The sequence below is a fragment of the Saccostrea cucullata genome, unplaced genomic scaffold (genome assembly GCF_032062105.1).
Source record: "Saccostrea cucullata isolate Sc308-1 unplaced genomic scaffold, CSIRO_AGI_Scuc_v1 ctg1528, whole genome shotgun sequence".
Classification (NCBI taxonomy): Eukaryota; Metazoa; Mollusca; class Bivalvia; order Ostreida; family Ostreidae; genus Saccostrea; species Saccostrea cuccullata.
Window position 1 is genome coordinate 26,431 of NW_026941046.1, and position 22,325 is coordinate 48,755.

Consider the following 22,325-nt stretch of genomic DNA (forward strand, 5'->3'; position numbering starts at 1 on the left):
GTTTTGTTTCAGTTTACAAAATGCCTCAAAGGTTCAATTCAATTAAGATTTTATTCAAATTCAAGGGTCTGGAGCAGACATCATATATGGTTCTCTTGTGAGACATTCTGTGAAAGCTACACAAAATAAAAATACAAAATAATTCATGTAGGTTCACAACTTCAGGTAATATAAATCAAAAAAATTCCAAGAAACTTATGTAGATTCATAGGTAAACATTACATGAATTAATTCTGACATTCAAAACTTATATTTGAGATACTACTGTAAATTCTTATATACCATCAATAGTTAAGCAACACATTATCAACTTGTTCTACTCAAATATCATACAAAATTTTGTAAAATTTAACTTTAAACTGACTTTCTAACAGCTTGTGGATTTATCTAAAAATAGCATCGACTGCGAGTTGCAAGTACAGCATAAACAAAAATACTTATGACATGCACAATAAAATGATTGCATAGTAAACTGCAAACAAAATAATCTAATATTCAGACAATTTCAATTATAAAACTTACATGGTTGCCGCTATATAACAAGAAGTTTCGTTGATAAATTTGAGTGCATGAACCTCGTGCAGACTTCCGGAAATGCCGTTATACAAACAAAAATGAAAGTAAATAAAGATGGACATAAAATTTCCGGATTGATCGGGTGTGGTAACATTACACTCCCCGTCTGATATGATAATATCACCAATATTTAAACTAAACAAACTAAAATGAGGTAACTCTACCAAATAATATCAGTGTTCAAAATAACAATAATACACAATAAAAGATACAGTACACTGTGCTTTACAAACATTCCCATCAAATGTCCTCTCACGACACGTTCACACTACTGTTTGTTTGGTACGAGAAGTACAACTTCTGTCGCCGGGCGTTTGAAAATCTTTCTGTCCATGCCAATGCGAACTTCTATTTTACGGACACGCGCATCATCACTAGGGTAAGTGTTCTCAACAATTCCCATTGGCCAGTCTTTGCGATGAAGTGTCTTGTCACGAAGAAGGACGACATCACCGACTTGAAGATTTCTTTCGTCTTGTTGCCATTTCTTCCGCTGTTGGAGTAAAGACAGATACTCCATGTTCCACCGTTTCCAGAAACAATTTGAAAGCTGTTGAACACAGCGCCACTGATCCTTCATCAAATCCTTTGTTGAAAACTCTTCCAGGTCAAAAGAATCCACTGTGTGTCTTGTTTTCAAGGTGAGTAATGTTGCAGGGGACAAAGGATAGGGTAAATCTGGGTCATATGTGACCCCATTCAGAGGGCGTGCATTGACGATAGAGCACACCTCTGCCATCAAAGTCACTAATACTTCATGAGAGAGTCTTGTCACTTTTGGATCTGTCAGTAGAGAATCCAAAATCTTCCTCGAGACACCTATCAGCCGCTCCCAAGCCCCACCCATGTGTGAGGCATGTGGGGGGTTAAACTTCCACTGAATTCCTCTCCTTTCCATGAAGTCCTTTAGCGGTGCATCTTTAATGTCAATCATGTTGACGTTCATTTCTGAAGTGGCTCCAATAAAGTTTGTACCACGATCGGAGCAAATTGTGCGCACTTCACCTCTAAGGGCTGTAAGACGACGTAAAGCGTTGATGAAGCTAGAGGTGCTCAATTCCTCAATTACCTCGATATGGATTGCGCGAATGACCAAACAGGTAAAAATCACAGCCCATCTCTTAGCTTGAGCTTGACCTCCTCGTGTCTTTCTGTTAACAATGGACCAAGGTCCAAACACATCCACTCCAATGTGTGTAAACGGGGGTGCCGGATGAAGATGTGCCTCAAAAAGGTCAGCCATTTTGGGTTGTTGTTGTTTGCCTCGCAGCTTTCTACATGATACACACTTCTGTATATGAGAGTTCACAAGGCGGCGACATCCTACGATCCAAAACCCTGCGCTTCTTATTGCCCCTTCTGTGAACAAGCGTCCTTGATGTTTCACTTCTCTGTGAAAGTGGTCCACAAGCAAATTGGCAATGTGGCTCTTTTTCGGAACGATTAGTGGATTCTTCTCTTGAGAGGTCAAGTTGGAGTGACGAAGTCTGCCTCCCACTCTAAGTAAATCATCTTCGTCCAAATATGGGTCCAGATTGAAAATTGGACTACTCTTGTTTACTATTCTGCCTGCCTTGAGAGCTTTGATTTCTTCAGGAAATTTCTCATCCTGAATCTCACGGATGATAAGAAGTTCAGCTTCTTTCAAGGTAAGCGGTTCTTGATCTTCATCTTCATCATATTTTGACTGTTTCCACTTGCGTATAATGTTCTGTATGAAGCAAATAGCTCTGGTCAGTCGCAGCCAATCGGAAAACCTTTCAAAGCGATGGGAGCCTAGATGACAAATGCTCTGTAATTCTGTCTTACATGATCTGACCTCTGGATCGCAATCAATGTCAAGGTCATAATGTTCATTTTCACTGCTATCAAGAAGTTTACTCAGACCATTCAACCAGAGGCTGGCTTGCATCTCCTTCGCTGCTACAGATCGCGTGCCTTCGTCTGCTGGATTCATTTTTGTCGGAATGTAATTCCAGTCCTTAGGTTCACTTGATTTGCGTATTCTTTCAACACGATTGGCCACATAGGTGAAAAAACGTTTGGTTTCATTTCTTATATAGCCCAAAACTACTTTACTGTCTGTAAAAAATCTAACTGAGTCAAGGTTGGTGTCAATCTCTGCAGCGATAAGTTCATATAGTTCAGTTGCCATGACAGCCGCGCACAATTCCAGTCTCGGCACAGTGTGACCATGCTTAGGTGCCAGTTTAGCTTTCCCCATGATGAACCCAAGCTGTTCCTTCCTTGTGTCAGAAACTTGTCTAAGGAACGCGACAGCTGCAATGACCATAGTGGAAGCGTCCGAGAATATCAGTAATTCCTTGTAATTTGCTTTACTAACAGACATCTCACTAAAGGTACGTGGAATCTGCAAATGTTCTAAGTCCTTCAATGATGATTTCCAAACGGTCCACTTCTGGAGAAAGTCAGGTGGCAAAGGTTCATCCCAGTCTAATCCACTTGTCATGGCTTCACATAGAATAGCCTTTCCAGCAATCGTCACTGGCGCAACAAAACCAAGTGGATCAAAGAGACTGTTGATGGAGGAAAGGACGCCACGTCTTGTGAATGGTTTGTCCTCCATGTTTACTTTGAATGTGAAGTAGTCATGTTGAAGGTTCCAACAGATGCCTAAACTTCTCTGTGTTGGTAGGTCATCTGCCCAGAGTTCTGTGTCTTTCAGGTCCTTTGCCAGATCCTGAGAACTGAAGGCTGCTAAAACCTCACCAGAATTGGATGCTATCTTATGTAGTCTCAAGCAGCCATGTTCCATCAAAGCCTTCTGTGTGCGCTTAAGTAGGTCAATTGCGTCCTCTGTAGATGAATGAGAGGAAAGAGCATCATCCACGTAGAAATTGCGATGCACGAATTCCTTCATGTCCGAGCCATATTGTTCCTCTGCTTCGTCAGCCGTACGACGTAATCCATAGGTCGCCACCGCAGGGGAGGGACTATTACCAAAAACGTGTACTTTCATTTGGTAGTCAACCAAAGGTTCATCAAAGTTATTGTCTTTGTGCCAAATGAATCTCAAGTAACGTCTGTGTTCAATATCCACTAAGAAACTGTAAAACATCTGTTCGATGTCTGCAACTATTGCTACAGATTCTCTCCTGAATCTTAGCAACACACCAATAAGATTGTTCATTAAATCTGGTCCAGTCATTAGGACATCGTTGAGTGATACTCCGTCGCACTTCGCAGAAGAGTCGAAAACTCCACGGATTTTGTCTCTCTTCTGGGGGTGGTAGACCCCAAACAAAGGTAAGTACCAGCACTCAGTGTTTGGTGGGAGCTGTGGTGCCAACTCGATGTGGCCGGCTTCAAAAAGGTTCCTCATGAATTCAAGAAAATGAGTTTTCTTAGTAGGGTTCTTCATCAAACTCTTGTCAAGGCTGACTGCTCGATCCAAAGCTTGTCGTCGGTTGTTTGGTAAAGTAGGTCGTGTCCTTTTAAAGGGTAATGGAGCACTCCAATGCCCCGAAGAGTCCTTTTTCATATCATTGTCCATCTGAGTCAAGAATAAGCGGTCCTCAACTGACAATGATGGTTGATTGTCTGTTGTGGTTCTTCTAAACACTGACTGGTTTTCAATACATTCTGTTATGTGCATCTTTTGATCACATGGTATCCAGATGCCTTGAGATGGGTGTTCGGAATTCGAGCACATGGTTTTCATAACATCAACAGATTTCGGTGTATGGATTCCATCTAAGCACGTCTCTCCTATGACAACCCAGCCTAATGGTAGCCGTTGAGCATATGGTTGAGAGGGATCACCTCTTATCTGGTCAAGGACATAATGTGCGCCCAAGAGATCCCTGCCAATCAGTAGTGATATATTTGCCGTATGGTCCATAAGTGAAATAAAGCTCGATATCTCAGCAAGATGAGGGTGATGAATGGCTACATCACAAGTTGGGATTTCGTGACGATTGTTCGGTATTGCACTACATTCAATTAAGGTAGGTAAACTGAAAGTAGTTTGTCTGTCCATCGAGTTAATCACAAAGCCATGAGAGCGTCTGCCACTGACTAAAGATGATCCGCTGCAAGTAGAGAGTTTGTAAGATTCACAAGTACTGTTTGGGTCAAACATTTCAAAAAGTTCAGGTTTTGCCAGTGACTTGTTACTCTGCTCGTCAAGAATGGCGTACACATTAACTGGTGGGTGTTCGCTGTGCTTATGGTGAATGCTGACCAGTACAATCTTAGCACATGATTTGCCTCTGAAATCCCCACAAATTTCTGTACATGCTGCGTTTAAGTGTGTGGTCGTCTCAGCCGTCTGACGATGAAAAGCTGGTTTTTCACTGGCTAGTTTCTCCCCGCCATGATTCTGGGCGGGTCTGTTTGATGTGTCAAAATGCATGGCAGTGCAATGATGTCTGCTACCACAAGTGTCACATTTCACTTTCACACGGCAGTCATTAGACAAATGTTTGCCATCACAACACTTAAAACACTGACCATGTCTCCTTAAGACGTCCCTCTTTTCACCGATACTCTTTGTGCGGAAAACATTGCAGTCACTCGTGGAGTGTGCAGAATTGTGGACAGCACAACGCACTTTTGCCTGACTCTCGTCTTGTAACACATCTGTTTTGTTGGAAGTGACAGTCTGTCTGTGAAATTGTTTGTTCGATTTTGTCTTCGGTGCTAAGTGAATCGGTTTAAATTCAAAGTCAAATCCTGGGTCATTCATCACATAGGCCATTTCTTGGACGAAGGTACAAAATACACAAAACGGTGGATACACTACATCATTGTTTTTCTTGTATTGTATTGCCTTGTCACGCCACTTGTTCTGGACATGTATGGGAAGTTTGAGTAACACCGGTTTGACTCCATCTGATGTGTCAAAATAACTCAATGTCTTACTGTACTTGGGATTGTCTTTGACAGCATTTATTTCATTCAGTGTGTCTGAGAGACAAAAGTAGTCAGGCCTGTTGTTGAAGTCAAATTTCTCCAAAACATCACTTAACTTTCTCTTCAAAGCTCTCGCAATACGATCTGGGCTGCCGTAAAACGAATCCAATCTTTCCCACGCTTTCTGTACTCCCAAAGTAGAGTCACCGGTATTTGAGTTCTTTATGCTCTTCACTTGCTCATATGGTTTTCCTTCAAGATTTTTTATCATTAAGTCCAGTTCAATAGATGGGGATGCATCAATTTCCTTCATGACTTCCTGGAATGTAGATTTCCATGCTAGGTAAGACTCCGAGTCGCCAACGAATGGTTTAACTCTTTCCAATATGAAGCTTTTCTTGGTCAAAAAGTTTGTCATATCCATAAGAGCCTGGTTGATTCCGCTTTGCTTGTTCGGCTCACACGCACTCGATTGTGACACAAATTTCTCAGGAACAAAGAGTCGAGCACAAGGGTTCAGTATGCTGTCTGGTGGGGCAGCAGGTGTCTGTGAGGTGGGTGGTGGTGTAACGGTGTTCGGAAATTCAGGTCTCGTTCCAACGAATGGCGTTCTAATTGGAGGTATAGCCGGTTCTGGTGTCAAAAGTCTATCTGCTTCTATGTGTGAGTTTTCTACATAACGCTTTGTGTGTGATGCAATCCAGTCACCAAATTCACTTTCGTTATCAGAACAACTGCATATATCTTGAAGCTCCTCCTCAAGAATCTTCATACTAATTTCTGTGACTTCCGAGTCCTCTTCTGCTTTTATCCGCATTAACTGTGTCTCTATTTTAGCCTTTTGGATCAGGGCATCAGCTTCTATTTTGGCCCTCTGGCATACAAGTTCGCTTTCCTTCTGGACATAATCAATTTTCTTTTTTGCGGTTTCTTTTTTCATTTTTTGTTGTAGATACAGGTCCGACTTAGCCGTACTCGCTCGTGATCTGGAAGATGTTGTCCTAGTTGAAGAAGCCATCTTTCACTGTTTTGTTTCAGTTTACAAAATGCCTCAAAGGTTTAATTCAATTAAGATTTTATTCAAATTCAAGGGTCTGGAGCAGACATCATATATGGTTCTCTTGTGAGACATTCTGTGAAAGCTACACAAAATAAAAATACAAAATAATTCATGTAGGTTCACAACTTCAGGTAATATAAATCAAAAAAATTCCAAGAAACTTATGTAGATTCATAGGTAAACATTACACAAATTAATTCTGACATTCAAAACTTATATTTGAGATTCTACTGTAAATTCTTATACACCATCAATAGTTAAGCAACACATTATCAACTTGTTCTACTCAAATATCATACAAAATTTTGTAAAATTTAACTTTAAACTGACTTTCTAACAGCTTGTGGATTTTAAATCTAAAAATAGCATCGACTGCGAGTTGCAAGTACAGCATAAACAAAAATACTTATGACATGCACAATAAAATGATTGCATAGTAAACTGCAAACAAAATAATCTAATATTCAGACAATTTCAATTATAAAACTTACATGGTTGCCGCTATATAACAAGAAGTTTCGTTGATAAATTTGAGTGCATGAACCTCGTGCAGACTTCCGGAAATGCCGTTATACAAACAAAAATGAAAGTAAATAAAGATGGACATAAAATTTCCGGATTGATCGGGTGTGGTAACATTACAATAATAAAACACTTATCCACTGTTTGTAAGTGGGATAGCTCTTTTATCAAACCCTTGACAGGAACTATTCCCCTCGGGCAAGCCCTCGGTGAATAGTTCCCTGTCGCGGATTTGATAAAAGAGCTATCCCACTCACAACCAGTGGATAAGTGTATAATATAATGGGCATCAAAAATGGGTACCCTCCTTGCCAACCAAAATTAAAAACAACTTATGTACTGTTTGCCAAATTTCAACAAATAATATTTGATGATGTATGATTGACTTTAAGATACATAAAAAGTTTGATAAACATCATATCGGGAGTAATTTATACTGTTTCTAAGAAACGTTTGACAGTAAAAAAAGCTTGGTACTCAAAGGTCACCCTATATTTTGAAAATTGAGTGAAAACGACAGCGTGTACGAAAGTTTTAACAATTATTTTAAAATGTCAGTAATTGTAGTTATCCACGTTTGCTTTGTATTCAAACAGATATTGGAACATGAATTTATTGCTTAAAATCATCAAAACAAAATTTACTATAAGATGTACTTGATAAAAACGGCGAAGGTCTGACAAAAGCTAAGGTATGCAAGAGCACAATGACAGATTTATATGAAATTTTCTTAAATATTAGTGGTATTGTTGTTCAAATTCGTATTCAGGGAGAGAGTTTGATATGTGAAGGAGTCTAGAAAGCAATTTTTTGCAAAAAAATCGAAAGGTTTATTAGAGGAAGCACCCAGAATCAGGAATCCACTACATTGAATTTCTTCATGACAGCGTCCAAACCGGCATGGCCTGAAGAGTAAAGGGGTCTTCGGGATGAACAGAAAGTTAATGTTTTTTCACAATAACAATATTTGCCAGATCTTTTGACTTGTTTCTATTTCCAAACTTGAAGAAACACCTTTTAGAAGGAAAAAAAAAGTCCAGGAAAACATTGGATCTGCCATTTTCCAGTATACTAAGGGTCATACCCAAAAATGAGTTCTAAAAGCAACCAGAAATTGGATAAAAAATGTTACGGACATGTGAATAATTTAAAGGAGATTAATAAGTAAAATCATGGAGACTAAATCATTGGAAAGCGTCGTTTGCTTCTTTCTGAGCACCGAGGACATTATCTATTGAACAGCCCTTGTACTTTCGAGAAATTAGAAATAAGATATCACGTGCAAAATATTAGTTTCGTTGATGTGTGAAGTATCATTCCATTCCATGAAATAGAAATCAATTTCTTTCATTGTTAAATCATCATATTTTGAAAGCACGTGGCGAATTGAATAAAAATTTAACGTCAACACATAGCGTCAAGAAAGTTTGAAAAACACTTTCCCTTACATTTCATTCAGTACCCACTCATTATAAAAAAACTCTTCTATCATTTGACACATTTTTCGAATAATTGTTCCCGTTGTACAATTTCCTTTGTCAATGTTTTGTTTCTTTTACTGCTTAATCGTGCTTTCACATGATCAGTAATTTTCCATGACGTTTCAACTTTCAAAAGGTTAAGTTCAGAGTTTTACAAATAAACCGTTTTTCACAGATTGTATTCGTCCGTAAAATGTACAGTCTCTTTCACTCAAATACTGCGTGTATCAAAACACACAAGTACTACTTGTTTGTGACATATTTTCTGATTCCTCAAATATTTTAAAAACTTTTTTCAGGATGTGCCCCGGTTATAACAAAAAAATACATCGTAATCGCTGCTCCATGATGTTTTACAACGTCATCATTTTGTCGTTTTCAATGAAGACTACCTATCTTTTCAAATTGATTTATTCTCAACGAAGCTAAATATTAAGCCATAATTTTAAGATTGAAAAAAATATATGGAAATTATTGATTTATGCATCTTGGTATTTTCCGTTTTTGCTCCACGTTACAGAAAATATGCCTTCAGACTTTATTTGTTGTATTGTTTGTAAATTACTGAATTTTAACCAGCACTGCGATCCGATTTTTGCAGCTTTTTATTAAATATAGAAAAGTTTGAAAATATCAGTATAGATTTAAAACGTTTAGATAAGATCATTAAATACATCGTTAAAGATATATACACCGAATTCGGATATGAATATAAAGTTAAATAAAAAGAGAGATATTACAGAAATCCAAGAAATTTCCAAACAACTCACCAAATTAGGCATTTTATTCATTCGACGAGCAGTTTTGAATTTGAAAAATATGACAGAATACACAAATACAGTCTTCTTTGTAAATCGCATATGCTATTAATCATAAAGCTTCAAAGGTTCGAAGGATCACAGAAAAAGTCTTTACAATGTATATTGTTGGCATTGGATTAGAACTTTATCAAAATACCCTGACAAGTCAGGAATAAGAACATAAATTTCAGGGGTTATCCCGAATGAATCCTTTGCAAAAAAATATGTTATTTAATTCGGAAACCTACATGGAGATGTAGATACTTGGAATATGGACTAAAATTGTCAGAAACAAAGAAACACTGGAGCCAGTTAGATTAATTGTATGTCTGTTGTTACTCGTCATATTCCAATATTCAATTTTCACTAATACGCAAAGGTGGAAGTATGTAGCGAAGGATTTCGATTTCAACATCGTCGTGTATATACAGTATAAAAAACACCCAGGGGTCTTTGCTGCTCCAACCCTGGCATGTGAAATTAAACTTACCATCCTTGGCACTTGACAACCCTGCGACTCGATATTTTTTTGCCAACACGTACAAGTAACGTCAGATTTTAGGATCTCAGATGATAAAAGTCAATTTGAAGCTTACTTCCCCCTTTCACATTAATGAAGACATACTCGTAGTTGTAACTCTGTCTTTTGCGTACAGCACATATATATGTATATCAAGAAAGCGATACCTGGGGTGCTAATTGTTGTTGTAACGGGCTGCGGCATTCCACCCCCAACTGAAATAGAAGTAAATCCAAATAATAGTCTTTCTGTAAAGATTTATTTTAAACGTATTTTCATTTTGCAAGATCCCTTAAAAAAGAAGTCGGTTCACTTTATGTATAAAATGGCCGTGTAGATTTACCAATTAATTGATCAACACTTGATTTTCTATTTGAAGCATTAAAATAAAATAGAGACTTGGTGCTTTCATATCCTATCAAAAAATTTCCTCTAAAAGTCCAGGTCTAGGAGAACTGGCTTTATGAAATTGCAATGTTCTTGCATTTTTAGGTAAACAGGTATAATCCTTGGCACTTGACAACCCTGCGACTCGATATTTTTTTGCCAACACGTACAAGTAACGTCAGATTTTAGGATCTCAGATGATAAAAGTCAATTTGAAGCTTACTTCCCCCTTTCACATTAATGAAGACATACTCGTAGTTGTAACTCTGTCTTTTGCGTACAGCACATATATATGTATATCAAGAAAGCGATACCTGGGGTGCTAATTGTTGTTGTAACGGGCTGCGGCATTCCACCCCCAACTGAAATAGAAGTAAATCCAAATAATAGTCTTTCTGTAAAGATTTATTTTAAACGTATTTTCATTTTGCAAGATCCCTTAAAAAAGAAGTCGGTTCACTTTATGTATAAAATGGCCGTGTAGATTTACCAATTAATTGATCAACACTTGATTTTCTATTTGAAGCATTAAAATAAAATAGAGACTTGGTGCTTTCATATCCTATCAAAAAATTTCCTCTAAAAGTCCAGGTCTAGGAGAACTGGCTTTATGAAATTGCAATGTTCTTGCATTTTTAGATAAACAGGTATAATCCTTGGCACTTGACAACCCTGCGACTCGATATTTTTTTGCCAACACGTACAAGTAACGTCAGATTTTAGGATCTCAGATGATAAAAGTCAATTTGAAGCTTACTTCCCCCTTTCACATTAATGAAGACATACTCGTAGTTGTAACTCTGTCTTTTGCGTACAGCACATATATATGTATATCAAGAAAGCGATACCTGGGGTGCTAATTGTTGTTGTAACGGGCTGCGGCATTCCACCCCCAACTGAAATAGAAGTAAATCCAAATAATAGTCTTTCTGTAAAGATTTATTTTAAACGTATTTTCATTTTGCAAGATCCCTTAAAAAAGAAGTCGGTTCACTGTATGTATAAAATGGCCGTGTAGATTTACCAATTAATTGATCAACACTTGATTTTCTATTTGAAGCATTAAAATAAAATAGAGACTTGGTGCTTTCATATCCTATCAAAAAATTTCCTCTAAAAGTCCAGGTCTAGGAGAACTGGCTTTATGAAATTGCAATGTTCTTGCATTTTTAGGTAAACAGGTATAATTGAGTACTTTCAGTGAAGAAAAAAAATATAAGCGCACTCTCTGATCTAAAAAATAAAACATGTCAATTAATCCTCAGAAACAGTTGTATCATTTACTAGTTGCATATTTTAGATCAGAGGTTGCGCTCTATATAAAATATCAAAAAATAACTTTAAAAATTGTCCGTTTTTTTATATACTTTTTCAGAATATGAGGAAATTGACGCATTTCGTGACGTCATAATGCATTGACTAGCCAGAAAATGACGTCATTTTTGATAGATACGCAGTCACCAAAGATCTAAGTGATATTTAATGCATTGTTAACTAAAACTATGCAGTTTCAGTTTTTCAGAAATTCACAGGGCCAAATAAGGCAAAAGTGAACCTTGTTCTTTCTTTACAATTGATATGCATATCCGTTGTTGTCCGTCGTTGTGCGTCGTCCGTCGTGCGCTGTGCGCCGTGCGTTAAATTTTTACACTTCTGATTGCTTTACACTTCTGATTGCTTTCTCTGTAACTACTTGAAAGTTGGATGAGTTGTTTTCTTAATAATTCAGCCTAAAAGCATGCACATGCACGTGAGTTGATTGGCTTAAATTTGAATGCTTATAACCTACTTGGTTTCCAAGAAAACAGGATGAAATTTAGAATATGTGAATATGTAAAGTGAATTTCTGCAATATACTTCTATCAAAATTGAACGCAAGGACTTACAAGCACGTGCGCGTGCCCAATGCATAAAATGTACATTAAAATGAACTATATACTTGAAATACGGTAAGATTTGTTTTTTTTTTTAGTCCCAGAATATAAAAATATCGTTAATCGTTTAGACAACATTTGCCATTATCATCTTGCATATGAATGTTAGTACGTCCATGTGCAATACTAAGCATACTTTAAAAAGTCTTACAGGAATAAGGCTCAAACAAAAGAGTTTGGTAGCGTTTGGGAAACATCTGTTACGGTCCCCGTTAAAATTAAAACTATATTGAATAGAATCGATGCAAGAATTCTTTTTTAAAACGCCTGGAATGTTATCCGTTTTTGCTCCATTTTAAAGAAGATTTACTTTTGAATTTATTTGTGTATTTTTGTAAATTACTACAATCCGATTTTTGCAGTTTTTAATGCTGGATAAGTTGAAATAAATCATGACATTTCTAAAAGGTTTTAATAAAAGAAATCACTTAAATTGATCGTTTAAAAAAGTCCACCAAATTTGTATATATCACATATGAAGTTAAATAAAAATTTACTTTAAAGAAATCCAAGAACTTTCCTAACAACTCTAGAATTTAAACATTTATTCAACTAGCAGGATTAAATTTGAATAATATGACAGAATAAATAAGTGCAGTCGTATATACATGTATGTAAATTGCATATGTCATTAAAGCATGCCCACAAAATTACTATCTTTACCCATGATGAACCATTTCCATTAAGCCAGATTTTTTAGTATTGTAAAGTCTCTTAACAGTTGAATGCTGTTATTAATTTCATTTAGAACGTTTGTTTGTACAGAAGCTGAAAACACCTGTCGTATAAATTAAGTTGAAAACGTAACCTTCATAAAGCAATGGACTTTTTTCTGTATTTTTTTCCACTGAAAACGTAAGTCATGTTTCAAACAGAATAATAAAAAAGAAAACATTAACAAATGTATCTAATTTACATTCTTGTCACGGGATTTACTGCAATAATAACTCAATTGTGAAAGATGTCGTGTAATATCAATTGCTTGTTATAGAATACTGGGTATTTTTATGTAGTCTTAATGCCGTGTTCTTTTATCACGGTGTGAATAAAATGAAATCATTAGCTACAGGATTTAGAAATCCATTATCAACTTCAATCCCAAAATAATATTTTTACAACTTTTACCCGCCTCCCCCAAGAAAATCATACAGTATTTATTTCTTTTGTAACCCTACATGTGTAGTATCTTACTTCTGGGCCGGAGAGAAAATTACAATGAGAATGAAATAAAACAGTAATCATGTAGAGATTTATCAATACTTAATATATAAATTTATTTTCAGCTGAAAAAATTGACCTGAAGAACATCCTGTTTTTTTACAGGTCACTGGACAGACATCTATTCCAGCAAGGTTTGAAGGACGACAGAAAAAGTCCTTATATTGCTGGCATTGATCTGGATCTCTATCCGCACATCCTACGACAAAGGCAAAAAAATGTATCAGTAACAATGAATATATATAATTTAATAATGTCATGTAATCATTATAAGTCTACCTTCATTTTACATGTTGTGTTCTAATTGATACTTTTGTAGCCTGCATTGACTTTATCTGATCTCTCAGATTTTGTAAATGATTCTAAAATTTCTAAAAAAAAATTTCATTATTCATTTTTTTTTATTTTGCTATAGAAATCTTAAGTCGGTCTTTGATTCTTAAAATAATAATAATCTAAGAAATGTTCTGACATTTTAAAAGACACTGTACAGACATCTATTCCACCAGGGTTTGACGGATCACAGTAAAAGTCCTTTTCGTGCCGCCATTGTCTTCACATGTGTCGTATACACAGTGGCTATAATATTCTTGTTCATAAACGAATCGTGTAGTTCGTTTTAGTGTGTAATCGATCGTGTAACGTGCAAAATTATGCAGGAATCAGGCTCAATCGTTTGTGGTTTCTCCGATGTTAATTATGTTTACTACTGAAAATGGTCAATATATTTTTTAAATCAATGTTTCAAAAATAGATTTTTGTACATGTAATCTAAAAGAAATTTTTTTAATTTTTTAAAAAGTCGATTTAGTAATATCAAATAATTATTTAAAATCTAAAATACGTATTAAGCCATAGTGTGCTTTTTAATTTATGCATAACGGGCTTCCTATCCCATATCCCATGTTTCCCACTATTGTTGATGTCCTGGCATACTATACAAACTAGACAGTAATTCCTTATATTTCCATTTCATTGTGAAATAAAATCTTAGATTTAGACGTTCAAAATGCGCACGAGATTTGCATACATGTTAGGTCTCCTTAGCTCCTGACCTACTGACCTGCCTAATTAAAATTCCGGTAGAATTATCAAGAAATTAACTCCGCTAACTTTCAAAGAGTTATCACAGAGAGAAAAATTAAAAGTGGAAATATGAACAGTTCCTAAATATGTTGAAGAATTTTGCGTGAGAAATCCTGCGTTTGCGTTAGCAATTGTCATATACTGTGTAACGTGTAGATCGTGTGCCTGAAGGATTGTTCCTGTAACAGGCTTAATCTTTCGTTAATCATGCAGAATCATTAGTGTAAGTTGTCCGCAATAACGTTGCAGCCACAGTATGTAATAGGCATCAAGGGGTCTTTACTGTGCCAACCCCGACACTCAACATTTATCTTACCAACCCTTACACGTGACCTCGGTTAATTTATGATCTCTGAAGTTAAAGTGATAAATATGAAGGTTTTTCTTCCTTTTGTTTCAAAGAAAAAATACTTGTAATTGTAAATGCTTGCTTTTGTGTAGAAAAAACCAAGAAAGCAATACCTGTGATGCTCATTGTTGTTGTAACAGGCTGCGTCATTCCACCCTCAACTGAAATAGAACTAAATTTAAAAAAAAGATCTTTCATATGAAGCAGAATTTGTGTAAAATCGTATGCATGAAAAGAAGAAAACACTTGTTGTGGCCTTTAACTCGACATTTAGATATATCGACGAGGTATTGTCAATTAACAATGGTCATTTTCATTCCTACGTCGATTCGATATATCCCAGTGAGCTTGAGATTAACAGATACCACAGAGTCTGACACATCTATTTCACACTTGGATATTTTACTTGAAAAAGACGTTAATGGTAATCTAACAACCCAGCTATATAATAAACGTGATGACATTAACTTTTCTTTCGTCAACTTCTCTTACTTATGCAGCAATATACCTTCATCACCTGCATACGGAGTGTATATATCTCAATTGATTCGATACGCAAGAGCATGCTCTACGTATGAACAATTTCTAAAACGAGGCAAAATTTTTGAGAAGCAAGTTGATGAAACAAGAATATCAACAGTCTCCTTTAAAGTCATCATTTCGTAAATCCTATGGTCGATACAATGACCTTGTCAGCAATTACAATTTATCATTGAGACAAATGCTGACTGACGTTTTTCATATTAATTGTTAGTCCAATTTTTATACACTGAATTGACGACGGATGTTTCGGTTATTTCCCAATCATGACAAGGATCACACCTCGGGTGTGACCAATCAGAAGGGGATGCTCACTCCTCCATGGCACCTGATCCCACCTCTGATGTTTCGGAGGTCCGTGTTTTTCACTGCTCCTATTTTGTATTGTTTTATGGACTTTGATATTGAATACTTTTAGTTATCTCCATATCCTTCTTTAAAGGTTTATACATGCATTTTATTTTAATAATACTTTATATCATATCTTTAAGATTACCTTTTACATTGGTATGCATATCAATTTTTTATATTTCTGAATGCATTCCCTGTAATTCTTTGAAAGTTACATGAGTTGATTTCTTGATCATAAAAAATAATGTAAATGTTGCCCATTGAAAGATCAAGTGCCTGTTACATGTACGCATGTCAATCTCCTGCGGACATCTTTGTGTTTGACGACAGTGGGTGTTTATTATTCAGATTGACATGAAAGGCCTCGTGTATTTTAACTGTATAAACATTTTTCAAAATTGATATTTACAATATTATCTCATATCAAAAATTACTATCTTGTTTGTTGGGTATACCAGGGAATCAACGAGGGTTTGAAGAGGATCATTAGTCATGCAAAGCCTTTTGCGAATTATTCCACGTTCTAACTATTATTAATGGCCTGGCATACCAAATAAATGTGACAAAGATTCCTTAAATATGAAGTTCGGAACATATATAAAAGTGAGAAACATGATTAGAAGAGGGAAAATGTCATTTTTATGAAATATATGAAAAGAGAGAAAAAATTAAGTTCTATATATAAATTGACATGAAGGGCATTCAGTTCAGACAGTATGTCTGACTAAATATTCATAATTCTAGGAAAAGTTTATAACACGGGGGCCGGCTCTAGTTTTCATTGCGCAATATTTCGCACATCATAGTAAAATGAAGTGTATTTACTGTTTTAAAGCAACATTTTTTTACTTGATTAATAAAATTAACCAAATTAAGCAATTACAGTATTAAAAATGTTAATGCAATTTTATATAACTAAATTTTTAACCGATATTGCAGCTGATAGGTAGGTTGACGTCGTTATAGTGCGTTTTTGACGTTCTGATAAGCTGAAGCTCTTAAAGAAAGGGGTAACAAGCTAATTCAGAGAATTTGTGTCCCCCGCTTAGGGAAAAAGTAAACTATGCGCAGTTCGGGGGGAGGGGGTGGAGGGGGGGGGGGTTCGGATCCCCTTGACTGAATTTGTAGAATTATTAAATGTATACTGAAGCAAATAAAATATGCCAATATGGATATAAAGGTTTGATTGATTATTCTTTATTATGTGTGTAGAAGATTCTTTTTATATGGAATATTTATCACAATGTAATGATTTTATGAGTTTGTACAAGCCAGACCTCATAAATTTTTCATTTCCCATGCTGAATACTATCATTTAGTAGAAAAAAAGTATTTCGGGAAAAAAAATGAATTGGAATTTCCGGGATACGAACCCTGGTCCTCTCACATGTGAAGCGAGAGACATACCACTAGACCATTAAATTTAATTTTAGTTCCTTCATAAGATTTAGTTGAAAAAAACGGCACCTTCTTGTATATAGCCAACACAGCCAAATTAAGATCGCGGGAATCTAATATCAAATTTAACCTCGCATGTTACATATCATATAGAAGATATATAAAAATAAATAGAATATTTTCTACCATTCACTCATAAAAAGTAATAGTGAAGTAAAAGTGAATGGAAAAACTAAATGTGTGAGAATCTATCTTTTCAATACGTATTTAAGTTAGAAGTACAAATATATTTATTCTCGGGAAACGTTTTATCCCCTTCTTTCTCTCTCTTTCTCCACTTGGCAAAAAATAAAGGGGGGTTCCAACCCCCGGAACCCCCCCCCCCCCGCCCCCCTGGATCCGCCAATGTATTCACGTTCGATATATTGTCAAATTTTTACACAATGCATGGTGTCTAATTCAACCTTTATTAAACAGTTCTAATAGATGTAATAAGAATATAAAGTCCGCCGAGAACCTGTTTTATACGTAATTACTCTCCTTCATGCCCCTGTGCTAAAATTAGCGACATGTAATACTATAAATACTAATAAAACAAACGAGACGGGACACTTTGAGAGGGGTGAGAGAGGCCCTAGGGACTTATTATATAAAATTACAGTGCAAAAGCTCAAAATTCTCTTGAAATATCGCCCGAAAACGATAGTATTACACTCAAACAGAAATTTATGACCTTGAACTTTGACCTTTTGACCTCAAAATCAATAGGAGTCTTCCTTAAGCCACAGGGAGTTGCTATGTAAAATTTCATTACAAAAGTTTAAAGGGTTCTCGAGATACCGTGCGGAAACAAAAGTGTTATAACAGAGAGAATTTGCAAATTTATGACCTTGACCTTTGACCTTTTCACCTCAAAATCAATAGGGGTCTTCTCTAGTCCATAGGGAGTTGCTATGCAAAATTTCATTGCAAAAGCTCAAAGGGTTTTTGAGATATCGTGTGGAAACGAAAGCGTTACAGACAGACAGAAAGACGGACGGACGGACAGACCCAAATTAATATCCCCCACTTTTCAAGCGGGGGACAATAAAGATGGTATTAAACAATAAACATAAGCTCTTGAAATTTACTGCATAGGAATTTGATAATCTCTGCATCATATTTTTTTTTATTTTTTGTATAAATCCTATGCATGAGTCATATTATGTAGCACTCTATAATAACAGGAAAATTCGTTAATTTTTGGCCTTTTGAGATGCCCCCCTCTGGCAACAAGACAGCAAAATTTTGTGTTTCTTACACTTAATGTACAAGATAGTATTACTCATCATATATTATAGTTTGAACAAGAACGCTATCGTAGTAATTTGCTTTAAAGTGCTAAAAATTGGCACTTTCCTATATAATCCTACAGTAAATGTACCTGTAATTTGAGATGGTCCCTTAAAAAAATCTGGATGGTAGATTTCGCCAAAACTTTGCATGTACACTAAAGTTAATGTCAGTTATATATATGGTATAAAAATGAAGAGTTTTGCTATTGTAGTTTTCACGCAATAAAACCATAGTCGGCCCCCTTAAAAACAATTTTCTAAAGTTTTCTCTGATTAGTACAGGTATGAATAAATAGTTCCTTGTCCGATACTTTACCCTATTGATACAATGATTATACGTACCAAAGGTACTACAAGTCTTTGGACAAAACAGCCTTTTGTTTACTTGATCCTGGCAAAAATTACTATCCACCAAACCACTCCTGCAGGATGTCTCGTCATAGTCCTTGCAGGGTACCAATGGAGGTGGTGCTACCAATTGATACTGGTTAATAACTAAATAAATAAATATCTTTTTCAGAGGAGATCTAATAATATATGCAGCTTTAAAAATTATTTGAACAGAAACGTTACGTGAAATTTAAATGCTTGTTAAATATGTTATATTATCTAAAACTTATTTTGCATGGTGGGAAAATTGTACAATAAACAACAACAAATATAAAAAGAAATATATGGAATTGTTCCTGCATTTGATAATAAGTAAAGCTGCTATAATTTGGACATTTCAAATTTTTGCCTAGGTTAAACTTTTCGTAATAGGTAAATGATGAGTAGAGTCCGATTTCGCATAGACAATGAGTGGAACCAAAAATTATTAACATAATTAAAGCCTATTTTCAGAGGCAAACATTTACATGTATATGTGATGCTCCATTTTCTATTAAAGATATTGATTTATACCTGATAAGAAAACATTAACAATTCCAACAAGAATATTTTCTCCGATAAAAATTAAGGTACAAATGATCTGTAATCTTTATTATGTAATAGGTATAAAAGTTTATCAATTCTTTCAGGGAATGTGGCTAAAAATGAATCTTTTCACAATTTCTTTTAGACAAGCCTTGGTATTCTAAACCCTTTGTGATTTTTATACATATAATCGATTTTAAAAAGGAGTTTCAGATAATGGGAACTAAAAGCACAACTGCATATTGACGTGATGTGTGAGATATATACAATTCTGAAAGATAACGTAGTGGCGAACATTTTATGCTCCCGTAAACGGTGTTTTGGAGGTATATCGTTTTTGTTGTGTCCGTCCGTCTGTCAGTCTGTCTTTCTGTCTGTCTGTCTAGCTGTTTGTTTGTCCGAAAAAAAATTAACCTTGCCCATAACTTTTGATTTAGTGGAGCTATAACTTCCATATTCAGTATGTTTATTCCTTGTGCCAAGACCTTTCTTTAGGTACCACCAAATTGACCTGCTGGCCTTGGAATTAGAGGGTTGGAGATTTACGTACTTATGTAAAAATTTAACCTTGGCAATAACTTTTGAAAAGTTAGATATATGACTTCCATTCTACATATATATATTTATATTTTGTGGCAAGCCCTTTTATTGGATACTAATTACTTGACCTTGAGATTACTGAACTTACGAAAAAAACATTTACCTTGGCAATAACAACTGATTGGTAAGGACCAGGACTTCCATACTTCACATGTGTAATCCTTGTGACAAGACCTTTTATTGAATACCAATAACTTCTGACCTTGATCTTTGAGTTTGACCTACTTTTAAAATCTTTTTAACCTTGGCCATGTTTTAAAGGTTAGGGATAGGGCTTCCATACTTCAAATATGTACTCTTTTTTGGGAGACCTTTCATTGAAGACAAATAACCTCGACCTTCTGATCTTAATCTTGAAAATTTATTTACTTATGAAAAAACCTAAACCTGGCCATAACTTGGAAACATATGGTGATAGGGTTTCAAATTTCACAATTGAATTTCTAGTTAGGAGACCCTTCTTGTGGTACCAATATATAAAATTTGCATTTAAGAAAAGTTTAATCTTCATTATGTTGCCTTAATGGGGCATCAGTGTTTCACAAACACATTTTTTTTTATTAAAAGAAGTGTGTCAACATTCCTTTGACTATATTATATGCGATTATCCGATCATATATGGCAGATGTTCGACTCATGATATTTAACAATCATATATGTAACACCGGTATGAATGCCATTAATAGCGTTGGTTTATTTCAGTATTTGACCGTTAAAAGATCTTGCGCGCATGAAATACTTACATATACTTCAACATAATATTATACCTACATATATAATTCATTGAACGTGATTAATGTAAGAAGAAAAATTATGACTAATGATGTAATTACAGGTTTTTGTCTTACAGAAATAAAGTTGAATTGATTACGCATTTTTTTTTAAATTCTCCATGTTAATAATAATAATAATAATAATAATAATACTTTATTTAAAGAGGGTGACTCAATTAGTGCGAGCACTATTCTTCCTTGAGACCCTCTATAAAAATTCATATATTATACACAATGATAAATAGTACATTCAACAATGTTATACATGTATATGACACATCATACAATAATAATACATGCATCATTTTATTATCAATACAGTCGCAGAAATACAATTACATGTATATAAGAATTCAAATTGAACGTTGGTCTATTATAAATTTTCTTGACCTGATTTTACATCTTTGAAGTGATGGAGATATTCTTACATTTAAAGGTAAATTGTTCCAAAATACTGCATCCGAATATTGAAAAGAATTTTAAATTTTTGGTTTTGTGCTTTGGAACACAAAAGTCAAAGTTAGATTCAGATCTTAGATTGTATGACTTGAATGATTGGTAATTGAACATTTCAAACAGGTAATACGGACTTCCACAGTACAGCGTTTCATACAATAACTTATTTACAATCAATTGCTCATGTACTGAGAGCAATAAAGTATTTTAAATAGGGGTTTTGATGGCGTTTCATAAGCAGCATCTAAGATACAGCGTTCTGCTCGTTTCCTGTAAATTATGAATCCTCTCGAGGCTAAATGCTGATGCATTACCCCAAATTGTTAAACAGTATTCAATTGATGGCAGTATATAAGCATTACAGAATATTTTTTTTTGTATTTCATGGAAGATATTTCTTCATTCTTCGTGATACAGATCTCTTTCCAGATACAGATTTACAAACAGCATCGATATGTGTATTAAAGTTAAGTGAACTATAGATACGAGGGGTGATCAAAAAGTTCGCAAACTATCTCTATATCTACAAAACCACAATTCAGATTAGAATGAAATTCGGTATACACATAGCCATACACAAGGTCTATAAAAAGCATATGCCGAATAAAGTTTCTCTCCTTATTTGTGACGTCACAATATGAAAATGACGTCACTATTGAGGTCACTTGTGACGAAAAAACTCGTTCAACAAACGACTGTACAGTTTATTGTAACATCTTAGAAATCCCTCTACAGTATCATATAATAATTTGTACACAGTTTATTGAGATAAATGAGTTCCTATAAATTCAATTAATGATTGGATTAATCGTTTTAGTGAAGGAAGGCTGATGGTTAAAAATGATACTTGTCATCTTGCCCAGTGAAAGCAAGTTTGAAAAGATATGTATTTTTAATTAAGCAATTTGCTATCAAAGACCTCCAATTAGCACTTTGAAAAATAGTTGAATATTTGAACAATGATATAAGTATTAAATACCTAAGATATCGTTTACTTTTGATTTTAAACATATTAGATATGATAAAAAGGATGCACCCATTCTCTATCCACCTTGAATAAAGGTCTCTCCTGAGACGGAAGATTTGTGTTTAATGGTCGCCAGGCTTATTTTTGGAAAGGATGTTATTATCCACCCATTCTGTTGCCGAG

The 22,325-nt window shown here is 35.2% G+C and overlaps 2 protein-coding genes across 2 annotated transcripts in view; both read right to left on the reverse strand.

The window, feature by feature from the left end:
- LOC134257011 (uncharacterized) lies at positions 1–7,149 on the reverse strand. Its single transcript, XM_062739669.1, has 2 exons — positions 523–7,149; positions 1–116 (listed from the first exon to the last, which is right to left on the reverse strand). Exon 1 carries the CDS (start codon positions 6,467–6,469, stop codon positions 845–847), a length of 5,625 nt encoding a protein of 1,874 aa, XP_062595653.1. The 5' UTR covers positions 6,470–7,149; the 3' UTR covers positions 1–116; positions 523–844.
- Positions 6,538–22,325, reverse strand: part of LOC134257015 (uncharacterized) — a 25,085-nt gene continuing 9,297 nt past the window's right edge. Inside the window, exons 5-6 of the mRNA XM_062739671.1 lie at positions 18,774–18,926; positions 6,538–6,593 (exon numbers count right to left, since the gene is read on the reverse strand). Coding sequence (XP_062595655.1) covers positions 6,538–6,593; positions 18,774–18,926 — 209 coding nt within the window. The remainder of the gene's footprint in view (positions 6,594–18,773; positions 18,927–22,325) is intronic.